Source organism: Ammospiza nelsoni, chromosome 10, assembly GCF_027579445.1.
Source record: "Ammospiza nelsoni isolate bAmmNel1 chromosome 10, bAmmNel1.pri, whole genome shotgun sequence".
Taxonomy (NCBI): Eukaryota; Metazoa; Chordata; class Aves; order Passeriformes; family Passerellidae; genus Ammospiza; species Ammospiza nelsoni.
The window spans coordinates 9,193,277-9,214,272 of NC_080642.1; the positions used below are offsets into that span (position 1 = coordinate 9,193,277).

The 20,996-nt window shown below is 42.7% G+C and overlaps 1 protein-coding gene across 1 annotated transcript in view; it reads right to left on the reverse strand.

Annotated features, from left to right (window-relative positions):
* DIS3L2 (DIS3 like 3'-5' exoribonuclease 2) overlaps positions 1–20,996 on the reverse strand; it is a 180,499-nt gene that overhangs the window by 83,088 nt on the left and 76,415 nt on the right. Inside the window, exons 10-11 of the mRNA XM_059479223.1 lie at positions 18,986–19,159; positions 3,475–3,554 (exon numbers count right to left, since the gene is read on the reverse strand). Of these exons, the coding sequence (XP_059335206.1) occupies positions 3,475–3,554; positions 18,986–19,159 (254 nt within the window). The remainder of the gene's footprint in view (positions 1–3,474; positions 3,555–18,985; positions 19,160–20,996) is intronic.

Consider the following 20,996-nt stretch of genomic DNA (forward strand, 5'->3'; position numbering starts at 1 on the left):
ATCATTGCCTGACCTTTCACTAGAAGGAATGCCTTGAAATGTGCCAAATTCCATTTCTACTCCTACCGGTAAGCAGCCTTCAATCACGACTGCATCAGTAGTGTACATTACCAGAAATACAAGCACCACTGGCAGAGAATGCCCAGAAGAGGTTTGGAAAGTGTGAGAAACATGCCTGGCATCACTGGGACTCACAGGTCACCTGTCATGCTGAGATCAGAATAAATCTTTAAACCTCTGCACCATGGGTGAAAACATTCAGGCTTGAAAATAGTACAGCTGTTTTCTGCAACATCCATACGACCTGAGAATGGTTCTGCTGTGCCTTCCTGGCTGCAGCAATTTGCTAGAAGACGTGCAGAAAGGATCACAAAAGAGCATTGACTCAAATGAACTTGTTTAAAACCTCAAAGCTCTACAAAGGCTGTAGAAACTAGGTGCAGGCCAGAGCCATCTTTTACTCCAAAGTTATGCTGAATCATCTAAATGAAGCACAGTTTGTTCATATTTCTGCAGCTGTTACATAAATAACCCTATTTTCCTTCTTTATTGGAGCTGATCTCTTTTAAAATATACACTCACAAATGTGAGCAGCAAGCTCACCTCCCTACTGCTATCATTAAACAATAACGAGGAGCACGGCTGTTAATCAGAAACAGACTCCAATATAAAATCCTCTCAAAACCAGACTGGCCCACTTAAAACATATATCCCTGGAAAAGTTTCCAACTGCTGCAATATCCTACTGCAAGCTCCATTAAAAATACAGCTCTTCCCAAAGCCATCCCATGCTTCCTCTGCTAGTGACACCCTGCTACTGGGTAGTGCTTCATGATAGATTTGTGAACTATTTCGGCAAAAAAATTCCTTTCCACCTTTTACTGAGGATGTAGCACGGGTGAAACCTCCATCCATTGATCAGATCTGATAGGAGGAGGCTGGAAACTCCACAAAGGTGCAAAGACAGTGGCTTATCTCTCTGCTTTTGCCTAAGATCCTTCAAAGCAAAGAAACTGTCACAGTCTTGAATAAATTAGCAATGAATGCTCAAAGACAATTTAATTCTCCAAAATCTTCTGAAATGCCCTGATTTAGCTGTCTGATAGAGGAAGTGTGGGCAATTAATGTGTTTTTTTGTAGAAATTCAGTGTGCTATACACCAACAGAGAATTCTGAATTAGGTTCTGCAATTTCTGTTGATTTTTGGAGATCTCCTGACATCATGAGGATGCCAAGATATGTGGTTTGCTCATGTAGGGATTTTTTGGTGAGGTTTTTTAAAGTGTTTTACATATGGGCAAAAGGGATGGAAAAAATAACAATTTCTTGTAACCACGTTTACATTTGGAATAAAAGCTGCGTTAACTCTTAACACAACTTTGCCCTCATGAGAGATTCAGCCTTGCCAGACCTGGACACGCTCTTAACTTCTAAAACAGCTCTTTGTCATAATAATTGCAGCCATCATAGCAACTTTTAGAGCCAAAAGTTCACAGGGTACCTCCAAAACATGTCAAAAGGCTCTACAAGCACAAGATCGAGGTTCCCAGAGGGGCTCTCCTAAACACTGAAGAGCTGCAAACAGCCCCAGCTTTTCAAGCAAGTGAACACAAAGAAGTGACCCCAAAGGACTCCCAGCACTGGTTTTGGACCTGTCTAAGTCAGGAAACTGCTGAAAAAATTTTAAGTCAAAGGACAGATACCTTAGAAAATTTCACTAATGCTGATGGACTTATTGCCCCTGCTTTCTCCAGCCACATTTCATGGGCTTATAATAGTACCCTACATAGTGCCACAGAGGCCAGTGGACCACAGACTGAAAATCACTGAGCAAGAAGTTAAATTCACACCAGGACAAAAAAGTAACAAGTGCAGAGAGATTCATTTTGCATGCAAGAAAACGTCCCAGGAACTTGTGATAGGAGATAGATCTGGGTGTCTTCAGCCAGCTGCAGGTCTGTGGGCTGAAGTTCCCTGTGCCAGAAACTGAAGAGAAGCATGTCCCCAGCTAGACAGAGCCCAGTCCCAGCCAGGAACAGGCTGATGGAATGAACATTTCTAAATTCCCCATCAGCATGCAAATTAAGGACTGTGGCCACATCCCTCATCATCACTACCTATACCCACAATCCCCAAGCCCAGTGACAGGGCTGCCATGGCTTTGCAGGTTTTCTGGCAGAAAGAATTCTGAATAATTCTTGTTCACACTGATACTTTCTTTGAACACTTTCTCCAAATGGCTTATGGGTAAGAGAACAATGCAGATGTGTGCACCACAAAGCAGCTCACTGAGTGGTTCCTGCAGCATCTAAAACCTACATGTATGTGAACAGTAAATGGTCAGAAGGCAGAGTTTCAACACTTTAGATCTGAGGACCTGTGGGATCACAATGCTGTCATAAACCTCCAGTGATTCAGATGGCAAAGTGACAGAGCTCAGCTTAGGATCTCTCAAGAAGACTCTCAATTTTCTGTGAAACAGAATGGCATTTTTTCCTTAATCTTACCTCAAAACGGCTATTGCAGAGTACAAGTAATTTTATTAGCTTCAAATTGTCTTTCACCTCTGTTTTTTTATCCATTTTATATCACTGTTATAGTACTCTGTACTTGGGTCTAAATGACATTACAATTCATTGGCCACATTACACAGTATGAAATCAACTTTAAAAAATGGAAATTATGTCTTGGATGTCATCATATTGTGATGATAAGCAAGAGCAAGAAACCCTAAATCCACACCAAAAAACCCCACCAACCTTTATCTTCATTATTAGGGGTGGATAGGTTAATATAATCACGCAATATTTCTAACCCAGCCTGTTACTGGATCTTATCAAACTAAATGAACTGAGCTTGGATGGCAAAGTAAGATTACAGGAGAAAAGTTCCTTTGGTCATAATCATCAAGATTTGGCTTCTGGAGCTTTACTTTCTGTTCTGTTGGCTTACGGCATAGTAAAAGTACAAATAAGGCAGAAGAGAAAGCTCAAAAGGCGATGAGAAGAAAAACACAACTTATAAGGCACACTGTGCTCATCTGACAATTCCCAGCATCCCATAAACACCAAAAAACAATTCAGGCAGTGACCTTCAAAAGACTGGATTCCTTTACCCACGGACTGTGTACACAAGGTCAAAGTTCCACTCGACTTCAGCCTGCAGAAGTGGTGTATTAGCTATTCAGCTGTAACTCCCATAATGACAGGAGACAGCTGAGATCTGCTCAAATCAAATTACAGCTCTGATTATGCAAAACACCGTGGCTCTGCATTTTCTAACACCAAATCTGAGTGCAATTTGAAGATGTCTGCTCCAAGATTTCTAAAAACAAGCAATTAAAACAACTGGAGAATAACTAGTTTATTACTGTACTTATATTTGGCAAAGAATACTTCAGGACAAATTATAGATACAAGTGTGTCAACAGCTGAATACAAACACTAGAAGTATTTTGTAAAATATATCTCATACCGTCAGGGAGTTGTTTACAGGACAAAGCATCATCAAGATCTCTGGCAGTTGATGGGTCGATGGTGAAAATGCATTCTTTCCTATCCAAAGAAAAAAAAGAAAAATTTATCTCCCAGTCATGAAGAAGGTATCAAAACACAGGGTCCATCAGAGACATCCAGACAACAACAACCATGTTTTCAGAAGACTCTGCTGAAACATATTCCAATCTAATCTGATTTCTAAATCTAAACTATTTTTTAAAAAACAGTTTAGACAAGTGAATCTCCTTGGGTATTTTTTCATTTTTCTTTGTGGTTTAACTGCTTGGTCTTAGTAGCTTTCATTTCATTACAGATTTTCCCTCACAAAAACTAAACAATTTAGCCCATCAAGTTCACTCCAAAGAAACAAGCAAGAAAAAGTCTAGATGCCTTGCAGCTAGAGTAAAAATAGATTGTTCCTAATTGCTAAGTTAAATGGAACACAAATAACCCTCATGCCCATGCCAAAGAGTGGATGTCACAGCATCTGACACTCCATGAGCACAGCTAGCACAGAGCAGAGGCACTGAAACACGTACAAACTGAGCTGCATGTGACAAAACTGAGTGAGAGTTTTAGTCCCAGTAAAGACACCCAGGAGATGCAGGACTTTATAAAACCTACACTGACAATTATAGACCAAAGGGAAAAGCAGGTTCAGTAGGAAAAAAATATGAAAGTTATATGAAGGGCAAGCTCCAAATCAGCTCATTAGGTCTTACAAATCAACTTGGTGCTCAGGAAAAGCTGAGCATCCTTTTGCATGTGCTGTACCAGGTGGCACCTGGAATTTGCAGCCCTGCCCTGGAAGGCTCACATGTGTATGTCCTGTAGCAGTGGGTGGCAGAACACTGGGAACACACCAAGCAGGACCACAGATATGGTCTGTGGCCACACAGATGGGACAAATAAAGCATCTGACTCAGGAACCATCACCTTTAATAGAGCAGAGCCTGGCTTCAGTGAGACACAAAACCTGAAGCATTCAACAAATAAAACTTCCTGAACTCCTCCTTCAGGGCCTCCCTTCATCCCAGGCTGTCCTACAGCAACTTCTTTCCCAGACCTCTGGACTACAGCAGAGTTTTCCCAAGCACTGTGAGGAATGTGAGACCAGAGCTGAAGAGCAATGAGGTCAGTACAGTAATGGGTTTGCTGGCTTATTTTACTTTTATCTTAACTTCTAGAGTAAGTTCAGCCCCTCCCTAGTTAAAAGATCCCCAAGCACAATGGTATAGGCTGAGAGTGCCATGGAAGAGATCAGGCTACTGCTTTTCTTTTTTTCTTTTTGCCACAGAAAGACTCATATCATGATGGCAACTCCCTTCTAGAGATGTATAACGCAAACACGCAATATTTTTCCTACAGCATAACCACTGGTATTACTCCTGGGGTAGGAGAGATTGGAGAAGAAAATTACAGTGAATTCTTAAAGGAGCAAGTGTACATGCAATTAGAAAGTGGTTTTGTATGGGTGCTATCACAGTGAGAGCACTGTTCCCAACTTTGCAGACCTATCACTTCCATACTGAAATGCTCTGGGTGGTATTTGCTGGTGTCAGACAGCTGGCAGCATCTATCTATGTAATTCCACCAGGCACACTAAATAGAGATTTTCAAACACATAAAAATCAGTAAAGCACTTCACTGCCTTCTGAGATTTTGAAAATCTTTTGGAATATGCTGGCTTTCAGATTGGATAGCAAAGCTGCCTTAATCCCCAGATGCACATTAGTTTCTGATCCTTTGCATGCATCTAAACAAATTAAGAGACTGTGACACTGAAAGATATAAAATCTTTCAACTACACTGGGACTTTGATCAGTTGGTGCCAGCACTAAAAATCAACCAATTTTTAAAGGTTTGCAAACAACCTTAATTCCATAAATATCTATTCCTTAAAATTCCACCTAAGGATGGAATTTCAGGATACCACCACTCCAAGGCACCATGCAGTTCACTTTAGGGAGCTGTGCATATGCAGACAGACACTCCTATACTACAAACAGAATGGGGACACACACACATGCCAGCCTGCATGTATTTACACCAGGTCCCATTAATGCACAGGGTACAAAGTGCCCTCCCCAGACACATCCAATAAACCTTTAAGTTATTTCATTAAAAAGAGTCAACTGAATGAACACAATTGGCTTGCTTTATCTAGCAAGTGAGCAAGAAAAAAGTTAAGACCTGCTTCAAAGAGAATGAAGGTTCCTGTGTCAGGGGAATACAGAGCTTATCCCAGATGTTCAGGGCCTGCTACCACAAGCATCTGCCACCCATTGTGAATTGTAGCTCCAGGCAGTTAAAAAATTAGCACATTGGTTTCAACAAAGTGCATATTTGCAGCCTGCCCTAAATAAAAGTGAGCAGAAAAACAGGGTGCCAAATATTTTGCCACATTTATACAGTGGTAGCAACTAATGGGCTGTTTTGCTGAGATGTATTTGGCCAGTCAAGTCCCCTGCAGAGGCCAATGGTGCTCCTAGTTCAGAGCATTCAAACCTGTGAGTCTGGGGGCAGCCCCAGCCTCCCTTTGTGCTCAGCCCTTGGGGACATGTGGCTGGCTCTGAGCTGTCTCTCAGCACAGGCATGGCCAGCACAGGCACAGCTCACAGCTGTCTGAGAGCCATGAACTCACAGAAGCAAAGCTGAAGTGAGGTCCAAATTCTGATCTAGCATTTCTCACCAGCTCAGATATGTTTAAGCACCAGGCTCAGATCTGTTTCTCCTTTAGAACTATTCAAAGGACTTGGACCTGTAGCTTGTCACAGGCCCTTTATTCTGGGCACAGACTGCAAGGTGAGGTAAGAAAGTCACTGACCAAGTAAAACAAGGCAAGATACTCCTTGGCATAAGGATACTGCAGAAGTGCTGCAGAGCCAACGGCCAGGTAGTCAATGGGACAAGAGAAGCCAACCTCAAAGCAGAGCTCCAAGCCCACAGCAGTCAGATAATCCTGGCACACAGGCCTACACCTAGATGAAATTTTCTGAGTGAATTCAGCTCACCAGTAACAACATTATTAAGTGTGACAACATTATGAAGTATTCTGGTTTTCAGGTTTTGTTACTGAAGAAGTTTCAGATAGCCATAGGAACAAGGGCTGGCATGTGGGATCCATGGAATGATGGGACTGTAGCTCTGAGGGCTGCACCCTGCACATATGTTCCTTCAGGGCAGGGTGTCATGTTCCCAGCTATCTCCTCCTGCTTTTCCTCCAGGCCCAGTGGAATCACTTTTATCTCCAGGATGCTGCAGAGAGCTGTCTCTCATCCTGGAGAACCAGGCAATGCAGTGGAAGCAAGGGTAGGAAAGGCTGGGTGTGGGCAGCACAGCCTGCCCTGCAAATTGTCACCTCCCTTGGCACCTACACCAGCCACCCCTGCACAGCTGAAAAGAACACCTGGGTGAAGAAACAATACTGCTCTCAGCTATGTGGCAAGTATGCCCTGTGAAGGGGAAGGGGCTGACCAAATTCCTGCCCTGACCATGCTGTCAGGCTGTGCAATACCCCAAAGGCTGTGGCAGGAGGGATCTCAGAGACATCAAACCACATTTCTGACTGTAACCAGTAACAAGACCAGCCTGCAGCGAGTTGATTCATTAAACCACAAGGGACAGAATGTTTCATGCACCTGCTGAGGAAGACGTTACTTAAATCCACAGCTACATGCACACACATTTGCACTGATTGACTATAGGTATATACAAACTGGCAGCGTTTCCAGCTTCTGAAAAGCCACCAAGGTGACCTTGTGGGTTAAGAAGTTTGGTCATCTCCCTCTGTCCCTTCTTTCAGGGCCTCAAAGGAAGCATCTCTCATTGTCATCAGACCTAATAAAAACCTGGTTTATTAATTTCAAATTGTCAAAACATACTTGTAAAAGTAATGAGACTATCTAAGTCCACTTGTTCCAACATACACACAATTTGGTTAAAAGAAAATGGTTTAAGAGATTGAGACACACAGAGTTAAGAGATTTTCTGGTCCTCATGCTGGAAAGGACTGGAGATACATATGTGCCTTTAAGAATCCCTCAGCACTGGTCAAAAAAAAAAATACAACCAAAAACGGCAAAACATTTCAGTGTGGAAACTTCCATTTTTTACAGGACCACCATCAAGTAAAACAGATGTCAAATACAGGTTTGCAGAGGTGAACTTGCTCTGGCATGGAAGAACAAAACCTTTCCTCCCTTCTCCTTGTTTCACAGGTTTCAAGCACCAGAGCAAGGCAATGTCTGCAAGACTTTGGGAGGATCAGGGGAACTACTCACAACTGACCATGGTGGACCTGCAAGCAAGAGTCAGGAAAGCAGGAGCCACCCAGACCCTGCCAGCCCCCAGCAGCACTGGCCAAGCCACCTCCAGCCCCATGGCAGTGACAAGGGCCCTGCTGAAGCTGGCTCTGCGTGGCATCTTGCAAATCAACCACCTGGGGAAAAAGAATTATAGAATAGAGCCTTTAGTTTATTACACAGTAATGACAGTGTCAACCTATACAGGCTGGTATATCAATCCTAATTTAAGGAAAGCTAATTAAGTGCAGTGCTCTTTGCACAGCTTCAGGAAGACTAATTAAAGCAGACAAGCATGTCTGCAGAGCAGTTAGTCTTTTTACCTTTAACAGGACCTAAAATAAATGGCTGGTGCAGCAGTAGAGGTAAGATAAGTAGTCTGTTGGTGAGCTGGAATTACCGTCATGGTAATTAAAATGTTCACAGATCACAGGATTGCAACAGCAGTTTGTTTTACTTTGTGCAAATACATACATCTAAGTATACATCTATGCTAAGGTATTCACAGGCATCAGCAGAGAAAACACTGCACAGTTGGTGCAAAGACTGGTACAATATATTCATTTTTGCCAGTTAAACTGTTCAGAATTAAATATACCACTTAGTTTAACCATAAAATATGAACACCTACGACATCAGGAGATTACAAATTCCAGTGGTCAGGGCTGACTCTTTGCTCAAGACAGAGGCTACCTGCATCAGGATGAAGCATTGCAATGGCAAGCCATGGGCTCAGGCTGTATTAGAGGCAAGGTTTTTGACATGACCACCCAGCTGGGCAAAGCTTGGGTGTTAACAGTGCCATTTTCTTGCTGTTTGGAGAAAAGTCACAGTTTTGTACACAGTAACAAAGCAGCACCCTACAGATCTTCCTGTATAACTCAAAGATCTTTCCAAGCAGCAGCACACAGATGAGTCAACTCCCCGGTGGAGACATGGAGCCCAGATTTTCACCACTAATAAATGCCAACCTGAAATACCAGTCCAGAGAACTGCATGTACCCACTAGAGCATCAGAAAACCCTTCATGAAGCAAGACATTGTCCTTACCAGCTGGTGTAACCTCTCATGGCAGGCAGAGGCCTTAAGCAGCAAAGGATGACCCAGCTATTCAGGAACCAGGCAAAGCAGAGGATGGAGGAATTTCACCCCAAGCAACACAAGCACAAGTCAGCTGGCAGCCAAACCATGTCCATGCTGCTGTGTGACACAGATCACCACTCGTCCTAGTCCTGCAGCAGCCACCACCATCTCAATGCAGTTGGGCTGAAGCCCCAGCTTTGGCATTTGTCTGAACTTGGACTGCTCAGGAATGAGGCTGTGGGCAGAGTTTAGACTGCCAAGTCTCATGAGAGAAAAAGAGAGATTCTTTGCAAGAAAATCAAAGCACCTAAGAAAGGTGCTGAGCAGGGAATCACTGGAAGTCTTCCAACAGGAAACCTAGACACAGGGGCTGGAGTAGAAGGGAATGGAAGGGAAGTGAACAAAGTGGAACAGAACAGAACTGTTTCAGTTGGAAGTGACCAACAACAATCATCTGGTCCAACTGCTTGAACAATTTAGGGCTGACCAAATTAAAGCATGTTGTAGTTAAGGGCTTTGTTCAGATGCCTCTTAAACATTGACAGGGTTGGAGCATTGACCACCTCTCTAGGAGACCTGTTACAGTGTTTGACCACCTTCTTGGTACAGAAAGGCTTCCTAATATCCAGTCTAAACTTCCCTGGTGCAGCTTTGAACCATTCCCACATGTCCTGTCACCAAGGAGAAGAGATCAGCACCTCCCTCTCCACTTGCCTGTGTTAGGAAGCTGACAGAATTAAGGCACCTGAACTTAATTATTTAACTTAATTACCTTATTTATCCCCCACCATTCTGACTCCCCTCCCATGGGCAACTTTCACACCAAAGCAGTCTCCAGTGATGCTCACTGGACATTTACAAAGACCAACACACCAAAACAACTACAAAAGAGAACAAAGAACACACCAGAAGCCTGAAGGTGTTTGTGAATTCCAACATTCAAGACTCAACTAGCTCATTGTCACCCTGCCCCACTCCAGGCTCAGCTGTCATGGCCCACAGTCCCTCCAGTCATCCAAAGGCTCCTGAAGCACCAAGCTGAATCTTTTGCAGAAGCATCAGCCCATTTCCAAAGTCCAGACTGCTTCAGCCGGAGGTGAGACAGGAATGACCATTGTTTATTAAAGTTTCAGCAGTGCAAGTCTTCTTTAAACTTGAGTAGGTCAGTGCTAAGACACTCACAGTACGACTGACTGCATGTCTAGACACTTGCAGTGCATTTACATTCTTCCAGGGACTCCTTAGAGTGTCCTGTTCTCTCCACTTTGTGAATACATACAATAGCCTGGTGGGAGTGAAAGCTCAGCCTCCTGGTTTACCCTTATTAACTCCAGCTCAAAGCTGGCATTTTAAAATTAAGCATAGCAAAGGCACTTTTAGAATCTTAAAGCTCTTCAGGTCATTTCTAAGACCCTGCTGAGCACCATCTTGCAAAAGCTAAGTAGACACCATTTCTCAGAGCTGGAAACAGTTGTTTTAATTTGAGAACAGGCATCCTAGAGCTGTCAACTCACTCCAGTGAATGCTACTAACATTTTTTCACACAACAATCCCATTGTTATGGCAACCACAGAAATCAATCTCATTCTTCAATCACAAGTAAACCCAGCTTGACCACAGTGTCAGTGCAGGTTTGTTACAAAGTGCCAATAAGCAAAGGATCAATCTGCCAATATTCATCACCCAAATCAGGACAAAGTACCCTTTCTCCAAGAGAAATTTCAGAGACCAATCAGTGCCTGAGCATTTGAGACTTCAACATCTCACTCCTAAAAGCACTTATTACTTGTAGTGTCTACCACATTTGTCACACTTGATGCTGGCAGATTTTAGTTAAAACCCAAGAGTGGCTGCTTCCAAGACAGCCTCTTAAAAGGAATATATTTAAAAAATATGCCTGCAAGAGAAGTACCCTGACAAATCTCTGATGGCACTCTGAATGCCTTGTAACAGACTGACAAAGATACTTGACACATCACAAAACTCTTTTGGCATGGTGCATAAATTTAAAAATGAACTATAATTATAAAATAATTGGAAGCAAAAACTAACCTCTCCAAACACTGAGCATTATAAACCCCCCAAAAATCCAGCAGAGCACAAAATGCATTGAAAGCCCAACTTCAACCCAGCACTACTCTTTTTAATTTCTCTGTGTTTATGTTTTAGCTAATGTCCTGTCCTGGTTCAGAAAACAGACCTCGGTCCAACAGAGCAGCTGACAATGACTCCTGGTGTATTACACATCTACAACAATAAACTTTTACATTTTCACCAGGGACTGCTCACTGGATTGCTGAACCAGAACCAATTATTCCTTCTATTTATCCTTCTATTCTTTCCTCCATATTTATGGCCTCCAAGTAAGAGGGAAGACAGAAAAAAAAAAAAAAAAGCACTGCAGTCTTATATCTATATAGCTTGAAAAACCAAAATATATTTATAAAGGAGATCAGAGTCTCTGGGAGGCCAAGCACCAGCAGTATTTCCTACAAGTCCTACAAGTCATCTGTAATTGTGCCACAAGTATAATGAGTTCTGTGCACCACCACCATCCCACGCAAGAAAGCAAAGTGTAACTGAAAATGCACTGCATTATATAAACTGTTTGAATCACAGATGCACAGTGCAAGAGACACCAAGTCATCCAGCCCCCACAGGTCAGAGCCAGGCTGCTCAGGACAATACATCTGCAAGGACTTTCTCCTGTATGGCATCAAGCATCTTTAGTGATGGAGTTTCCAGCCCTTTAGCAATCTCCACTACAGTCCATTTTGGGCTGCACAGGAAAGGCTTCCTCTTTGTTTTACCTTACTTGTCCTTATAACACCCCTTTCTACCCTCCCATCATCGTAAATGATCCTCATTTTTTTCATTTTGGTCCACATATTTTTAACTATCAACTACTATATCTTTCACAAATTTCTAGTTTCAGTGTTGGCAGATACACATTGAACAGTTAATCCTTCCTTGTAAATCAATCTCTTATCTCCCAGAATATTTTTGCTAGTCTTTTCCAGACTGTCCCACTTCTAATCCATGCTGTGATATCTCCAGGACAGCTCTGCCTCATACACTTGCATTTGGGCCATCTATGTTACAATTTATGGTTTGGCTGGTTTTTTTATGGAGAATAATCTGGTAACAAAGATCCAATCACCCAAAAAGTGAGACAGACGGACAGGTTAAAGCATGTTTCAGATCGCACCATCAGAGTGGAACCCAAGGAAAATACTGTTCCTTATAATGACCAGCCTGTCCTTGTGATCAGCTCTGAAATACCACAGCAGGGACACACCACCTCCCCAGATGGAGTGGTGCTGGGTCTCTTCAGCTACAGCACCAGAGACAGAAACTTGGGTTGACACCAGGACCTGGACACTTCATCTCTTGTCCACCCTGTGCTATCTGACCTACAGGGAGAGCAGGGCACCAGCAAAGCACTGTGATATCAAGTAAAGGGGCAGTACTTGGCACACCTGAACTGCCCCACTTAACATACATAAACCATAAACATGAGAGGCTATGGCACTTTCCTCTGCTCATCAAACCCCTACCTTGTGATCCAGTGGAATCCAGTAAGAAACACAGACACTGTCAGACTTACTTAAGATTTTATCCTCATCTCCTTCTGTTATTCCCTCCACTTCTCTCCATAAAATAAATATCCAGGCAAGGACAACACTGTATGTATAACAATCGAGGTGCAAAAATTACTGTTTTCCCCAGCTGAACAGATTTCTAACAAAGCAAGATTAGGTGTGATGGCCTACAAGATCAGAAAGCAAAAATTCTATCCAACCACACACCACCAATTCTGTTTGAAGCAGCACTTCCAGTGATCACATGCACCTTACTATAAAGAAAAAGGTGAAGTTGCCCTGTGTCTCTACACCAGGCACTGGTAACAGCATCTGAGAGCACACAACATGCATAATTTTATTCAGAACAGGGCCACCATAATTGCTGTAGCTATACTGTAGTAGAAAATATTATGAAAACAGAGAGGAGGACCAAAAGAAGCCAACCAGAAGCAAGGAGCTGAATCACATCACTGGCAACAGCACCTTGAGCATATTTACTCCAGAGCTTTACTTACTCAGCTAATGGCAGAGAAAGGAGCCAACATGAGCTCTCCTCATCAGTCCAAGAATGGTACAGTTCCTCAGACTGCCTGGAAAGCAGAAGTAGCCAGAGCAGGTACAGTCACCATCACCAGGTTCTGGAATCAATCCTATTACAGAGGAACTGGATCTGATATGCTTAAACACCACTGAATAATCCTTTGTAAATCACCTATGTATCTAATCCAATGTATCTCTCTATGGAGAACATTTAATCAGTCACAGAACAGCTCAGTGAGAGCAGAGATCACAATCTGGCCCTTTTTGTGTCTCCACTCCAAGATAACAGTCAGTTCTGAAGCAATGTTGCTTATACATTTGCTAAACAAGTAATTTCTCAGTTTCCATCAGAAACCAGAGCATATTTACATATCCTATTATAGCTGAGTAAGACTTGCTTTACTTAACACTAGCTTTTTGTAGTGGAAAATCTCCAGGAAACAAGCTGTTTAACAATGTTTTATCTGCCCTGCACTCATTCCTAACTGAAGTTGTCCACCTGCCTTGGAAAGACATCTGTTTCAGAGGCTGACTGCTTTCCTCCAACACCCCTTGCACAGCTCAAGGCTGCCATTTTTACCATCACCTCTAATTTTAGCAGCCAATAATCTCCTTGGGCATCTACAGCAAAGACCATGCTGTCAAACCCTTACTGTACACAGTGCTAATCCCTGTTACCAGTTGTAACACTCCTTGAGAAAGAAATAGAAGCAAAATAGAGCTGCAGTGCAAGTACCAACAGTGCTGCAGAGCCTCCCTCCCCAGTGGGCAGAGGGACACAGCAGAGCACCTCTGCTCTTCTTCCCAAAGGAAGGATGCCACACTTCTGAAGGGGCAGCCAAAATTACAAATTTGGCCTTCAACAATTTGGATCAGTTGCAGTTGAGGTCCTGTGCTGAAATAGCAAGATGCAAATTGTAACTGAAAGCTTCATTTGCCTGCAAGAGCAAAGTTCAGCAACTCTGCCCTGCCAGGGAAGCAAGTGAGCTCTAATTGTCTCCTGCCAATGCAGGGGATCCTGCTGACCTCCTCTGCTGCCCTTTCAGCATTGTGGGAGGAACAGCCCTTCAGAGGGACCTCAGCAAAGGAAGGCTCTGATGGGAATCTCATGAAGCTCAAAGGGAAAAACAGAGTCCTGCACACAGGGAGGAACAGCCCCATGCACCAGCACAGACTGGGGAAGGACCATCTGGAAAGCAGCTTGGCAGAAAAGGATGTCCTGATGGACAAGTTAAACATGAACCAACAAAATGTCACTGTAGCAAAGGTGGCCAAGAGCCTCCTGGGCTGCACCAGGAGGAGTGTTGCCAGAAGGCCAAAGGATGCATTCCTTCAATCCTTCCCCTCTGCCTGGCACTGGTGAGATCACAACTGGAGTGCTGTGTCCAGTTCTGGGCTCCCCAGTACCAGGGAGATGTCAACAAAGGGCTGCAAGTTTGCTGAAGTGCCTTGATGATGATTAAGGAATCAGAGCATCCAACCTACAAGGAGAGACTGAGAGAGCTGGGACTGTTCAGCTTTGAGAAGAGAAGGCTCAGGCCGGGAGATCTTTTCAATGTGAAAATACTGTCAATGTGATAAAGGTGTATTTTCACCTTTAGGGAGTAAAGACAGCAAGACAATTTCCAGTGGTATCCAACAGGACAAGAGACAATGGGCACAAAACACAGGAGAATCTACTTGAAGGGAAAAACACATGTTTTTCTGAGGAACATGTTCCTCAGAGGGGCTGTGGAATCCTCATCTTTGGAGCTATCCAAACCCCAAATGGGCACAGCCCTGAGCAGCCTGCTCCAGCTAACCCTGCTTTGAACAATAGGGTAGGAGTAGATGATCTCTAGATCTGCCTTCCAAGCTGAACAATCTGATGATTCTTCAGAGTTTAGCCCTGCTCAGCTCAAGTCAGTTTCTGCTCCTCAGAACACATCCATCTTGTAGATATTTCAGAGTTCCCTGCCACAACACCCTTTCTCTGCTCAGTATTTTTAGCTCATTGTTTTGTATTTTGCCAGCTGAGAAACTGCAGTTTGTAATTTTACCTTCAGCTTCATATTTCTTCTTAAAAGTGAATACAATGTCCTGTTTATAATAATAAAATCACTAGTTGGCAGGATGACATCAAATGGAAAATGAGAAAGCAACTGGAAAATTTAGAGCAAGCAATTTTGAGTGCCAAGTTTCACATTTGTAATAGTCCAGCGGAGGTCAACGGGCTCACTTATTATTAGGCAAATGGTAAAGAAATAGATATCCTCTAGTTCTTCCATGTTAGACTATATAAACCATCTCTACTTGAACAGGTTCTAACACTTTCCAAAAAAGTGATGTTATACATTTTCCACAGTAACACCAACAATGGGAGACAAGCAAAAGGCAGAATTGCTTTGCAAAGAAAGACCTTTTTTCTCTGTCCAATATTTAGGTTTTTGTTTCCCACTATGATTGGACTTTCCTGGCTTTACTTTCTTGTCCCAGTTAAGCAGTAAAGGAAACAAAAAGATATGAATGAAATTAGAAACATTTGGAATGAGTCTTAGAAATAGCTTTCGGGTTTCTTAGATTTCTGGCTAGACCTCTTCAAATGGCCTCCTCCTCCTCCTCCCTCTGCCTCCAGCTCCTGTACCCATCTCTGAAATTTGTATTTCCTTCTTTGCCCTCACCCCTCTTTTCTTCAGGGGCTACATTTTGTCCCAAAGCAAACACGGAAATGAAAATTACATGTTATAACATTGGAAAAGACCGGAAAGTGGTTGAAACTTTGCACCCATCAACATTTGTCTCTATGACATTAATCCTCCAAAGTTTCCCTAAAAGCAGAAACCAAACACTTCTCAAACTTCTAATGAAACAAATACCATCTCCAGTCAACCTGAATAATAAAATGATCACTCCAGTCCTATCTGTATTATCATATTTTAAGTCTCTGGAAGGGAAGTTTCCTCAACCACACATTCTGATACTTCATGAACCTTCCTGTTCTCTCAAAATTCAACTGCAGGATGCAATGCCAACACCTAATACTTGCCCAGTGCTTTTCATTACAAGTTTTGGGTGCTCTTTAGAAACAAGTAAGTTGGGAATGCCTGTGAAATACTTGTCTAATTTTACAAATAAACCCATGCAGGTGAGAAACAGATGTCCATGGCAAAACTGTGTAAAAATGGCAGAGCAGAGTGCTAAGCCAGTCAAATCATGACAAAGCCATCCACAAGGTTTGGATCTTTTCTGCCTTAAGTAATATTGAAATATTATGTAAACCTTTCTTTGTGAGCTATTACTGGAGAAGTGAAGGAAAAAAATGATCTCTTGGAAGCAATTCTACACAGGCTGTGTAGGTGAAATCACACTTGCTATCCAAATAGAACATGCATGGCAAGAACAGGCTTCCTGTAAAACTGGAAGACTTGCAGGAAGATCAAGGAACATATTTACAAGATGGCATGGTTAAAATGCCTTTCCCTCTTGCCCAGCCTCAGCAGCTTGGTGAAAACACATTGTCTCAGTTCCATCTATAACCACACTGACAAACACCTCTGGTGCAGGGCGCTCTCTGCACGCTCCAAACTCCCAGACCACACCTCGGACACTGCTCAGCAGAACACACAAACTGCCTTTTGAGGAGGAAAGGGTCATTTCCCAAGGTGAAAGGAAACAAGGAAAAGTTATCTTAGGAAAAGGAAACACACAAAAACACAAGACATTTTTTGGGTCTCAGTTCCAAATCCAACTTTTGTACATGACACTAGAAAATTTACAGCCCTATGTTACAGAACTGCAGAGGATTTACTAGAGGTGGAAGTATTTTAAGCTAAACTCTAACATGTATTTACTCTAGTCAAGCAAGCAACCTGTAAACTGAATTAGATGAGGTATTTACAAGTGTTAACATGTTTTAGGAGAAAAGATGAGTTTTTATTTCACTGTAATGAATTTACATCATACTTTCAGACTACTGTACAGTAGTAATCTGGGAAGCCTGACAGACCACCATGCACAAAGTACAGCAAAGATGGGCACTCACAGAGGCAGGTGTGAGAGATCCCCTGGGAAACAAGGCATAACTCAGATGTGCACCCAGAACAGACACCCAAGTTCAGGTGTGTTCCTCTGGATGCCATCCTGGCCTGTGTGTACTGGCCCTTTGTAGGACAGTGCAGACCACAGCACACTTACTGCTGACAATATGAAAGCTGATATCTAATAACAAGTTAAGGCCAAGCTACCTTGGGACTTGTCAAAAATAGTCTCAAGGTCTTCTGGTCTCACTCATCAGAGATGCCAGCCAGATCTCCAACTACCTGACACCACCTCCCTACAATTCACACTGCATTTACTAATAAAATTCATCTTCTTCCTGGGTAGACAAACCCCTTTCTGTGAGGAAACAACAAGGAAAACTCATATGTATTTTATTTTCCATAACCAGAAGTCTCATGTTATCTCCATATGTGTTTAGACCACAGACTGGTTAGTCAGCAGTGTGGCAGTTGACATTAAAAGGATTAGCAAATTAAGCTCAAATAATTGTCTTAAAAATTTTGACTGTTAAATGTTTATATTTGAGAGGATCAAAAGGAAATCTACTTTGTAGTGTGCACTGCGGTCAGGAAGGGGCAGAGAGGGATTTAAATGGCTTAACCGCAGAACTGTTATCACCTTGATAAGCCCCAGTGTAATAATTCAGCAATAAAAGCAAGAAATGCACTTGGAATTTGTTTCCAAAACTGACTGTCTGACTGGAGACAAGTCAAGCTCTTTATTTGCTTAAAAGAACTCGGTCAGAAGAAACAGAGAAGGCTACTGAACTGTAGTCAAGAATATAAAAATAAGCACTTTCAAGTGACATCTGAACAGCAGCGTTCAGTGTCTACTTTTTTTTTTTTAATGCTACCTGAAGCCTGCAGTCTGAGTCTGGTATCTGAGTGTTAGCATTAGTCAGTCAGGAGTGTGATTCTCTGCTGAATTATTCCACTGTAGGGCAGTGGAAATCCAGAAAGCTGAAACAGTAAGGAGGCTGCAGGCTCCAGAGCAGAATTAGGTCCAAAGTAACACCTGGAGTACAGGCACAGATACAAATATATTTTCAGCCTTGAAATAAAAATGGCTGCAGTTTATCAGTTTATCTGCTCAGATTGCTAATGTCCATACCACAGATAACACAGATAAATGAAGAGGAGCTTACTGTTTCTCCTCCAATAAATACAGGTGTTTGTACCAGTGCAGTGTCCAGAGGCACCAGCCTCCTAGGGCTGCTTCACCTCAGCATTACACAAGACAGCAGTGAATCTGCCAACTGAGTCAGGATGCTCCAACATAAGCAAGGCTGGAAGCAGAACACACTGTGTCTTCTTAATAATGTGTTTATTGTTTGCCTGCATCATCCTTTATGGCAAAGTGAGGTTCTAAACAAATATTTTTTCTTTGGTCTTCAAATCTTTTCTAGTAAGGATGTCTCTAAAATCTGACACTTAGAAGTGTAGCAAATCCACTAGTTTTGGGTAGTCTAGCAATGTCAAGGTCTGCCACTCAACAGGCTGTGAAGTTCCTGAAAGCTGGCTGGAAGCACCACTGAATTGCAGGGTTGGCTGATGTGAGGTGGACAGTCTTTATCTGTCTCAAATCCCAGAGCAACGGCATTCAGAAAATCTCTGCTATAAAACTACCACTAAAATGCATAATACATTCCAGACAAAATCATAAAACTTTCAGATTAAGTGCCGAGCACCAAATTTTCACATTTTCAATAGTTCTTTTGAGAAAAAGCCTCTCTGTCTCACAAAATACTTCTCCAAGTAACTGATCTTCTGGGTTTGTCAGTACTTTCAAAAGTAGTTTCTTTCTATGCTTTCTAGCACAGCTAAGGTATAACATGATACATGTTATAGTCAGTGCCTTTACAAAATGTGATGAAAGCAAAACAAAATAGCACAACTCTGCACCAACCCAAGGAGTGTTAGACCATGCTTTTTGCTGTTACCTTAAATCTCTTCTTTTGGCCAGCTCTTCTGGTGAGATAACCCAGGGCAGGTTCTGGGGTAGACATTCCAGGACTTCAGGGGAAAAGTCAGAGAAATCCACACCGTACTCCGTCAGGATCCCTTCCGATTCCGGCTCGATCTCTCCGGCCTGTCCAAGACTTTTGCACAACTGCCTGCAGAAAGAAAGGGATGCTTTTTTAAAGTGTATAACTACTACTGTCATGTTGTTATTGTCCCTGCAGAGAGGCTGCTGAGCCCTCAAATACACTCTTTCACCCATTCACTTCTCCCTGAGTTTTGGCAGAGGACTTAGCAGGAATTCAAGCCACACCATGCATTGTATCTACTGGGGATACAAAACACTCACCAGGAACTACTTTGGGCTATTTTTGTGTATCTCATTTGAAATAGATGTGTTAAACTCTTAGGTTTTTGTGAAGGTAAAAAGTTTCCAATTCTAGAGAAAAATGCATCCAACAGGGATAAGAAAAGCACAGCCATCCACACAGGCAGCTCTAGCGTTACACATGGCTGCCTTGAGACCTTCGCTCCTCTCCTCACCCTCCTCACCACTGAAAAAGGTGACTCACTTCTACTACCAAAAATGAAGAACAGATTCACACCAGATACCAGAGAGCTCCACAGGGAGCTCAGTACACTGCTCTCCATCCCAAAGGATACACAGCTCTGCCAGGCAAACACATGCCCTGTGAAGACAGAGGTGTGAAGAACCCACGCTGGCTCCCTGACAGGAGTCACACAACACGCCCACAGATCATCTTTCCGACCATTTTCCGGGCTCCTTAGAGAATCTCAGCATTCCCAATCATTTGTTCCTGCTCTCATGGCTAAGCAGAAGCCTCTGAACCCAGAGCTGACTGGAGAGGAGCCAATGATCTAGAAACAGGGGATTTCCCGGACAGGGGAAATTGTCCCCCTCCATGCTAACAGTGCTTGATGAAGTACTCTGCACACGTAGATGAAGTTGCTGCTCTATTGTGCTTGGAGAAAGTTTCCATCTGCTCCAGTGCAGACTCCAGCATGGATCTGTCCAACAGCTCTGGTGTCAAACAAGGCTCAGCTCTGGACACTGTGCAAAGCAGGACTCCAAAGGAGCGAGACATTTGCTCCCCCTCCAGCTGATTACAAATACCCCATGAGAACCCATGTCATACGGTGGCTCCCCCTGTCCCCTTTCTCACCTTTAGATTGCTCTACAGAACACAGAGTTAAATTACTTTTTATTTTTTTAATATACTGCCATTAGGCCAATGCACATTACAGTCAATAGAGATAATGTTCCTGACCCAAGAAGATTACAACTGAAATTAAGGCGAATCCATCAAAATATGACACAAAAGAGAGGGGTAATAACACAGCACAAAAACAGCCACTCTAATAAGTGTCTTTCCACTGCATAAAATACACAATCATTACATTGATCCTTCTGCTTTAATTCCAATGAGTGAGAACAGACACTAATTACTTTCCTAAATTAGGGCCAAAACAGTGCACTTGTTATTTGGACAAGCAAGACGGTCTCAAGGCTTCAAATGTGCCATAAACCCACAGAACAAACCCCAAACTCTCAGCACAAGCGAGCCCATCTTCTTTATGGGAGCAAAGCTCCTTCTTCACAACGGGAAGGGCTGTGTAATAAACCTGTCACATTGTGTAATATGCTGGAAAGGATTGCTCGCTTCATGGTGTGGTAAATTGTAGAGTTCACATTGTCTAGCTTTAAAATAAAAATGAAAACAAGGATAAAAGATATTTCCCTTTATTGTTTCAATTTTATGTACAAACTGTATGGCAGAAATACGTGCACATTTGGCATCGTGGCTGAATTCTCTGTTCCTGCAGCTGGGTCCCAGTCTAATCCTTATTTTAATGTAAATAAATGAGGCATCAGTTTTATCTCACTCTCTCTCAGCAGTAACAATAAAACAGAGAAATCACCACTTCATTTCCAACGTCTGGTGCAGAGCTGGGACTGAGCAAGGATGAGCC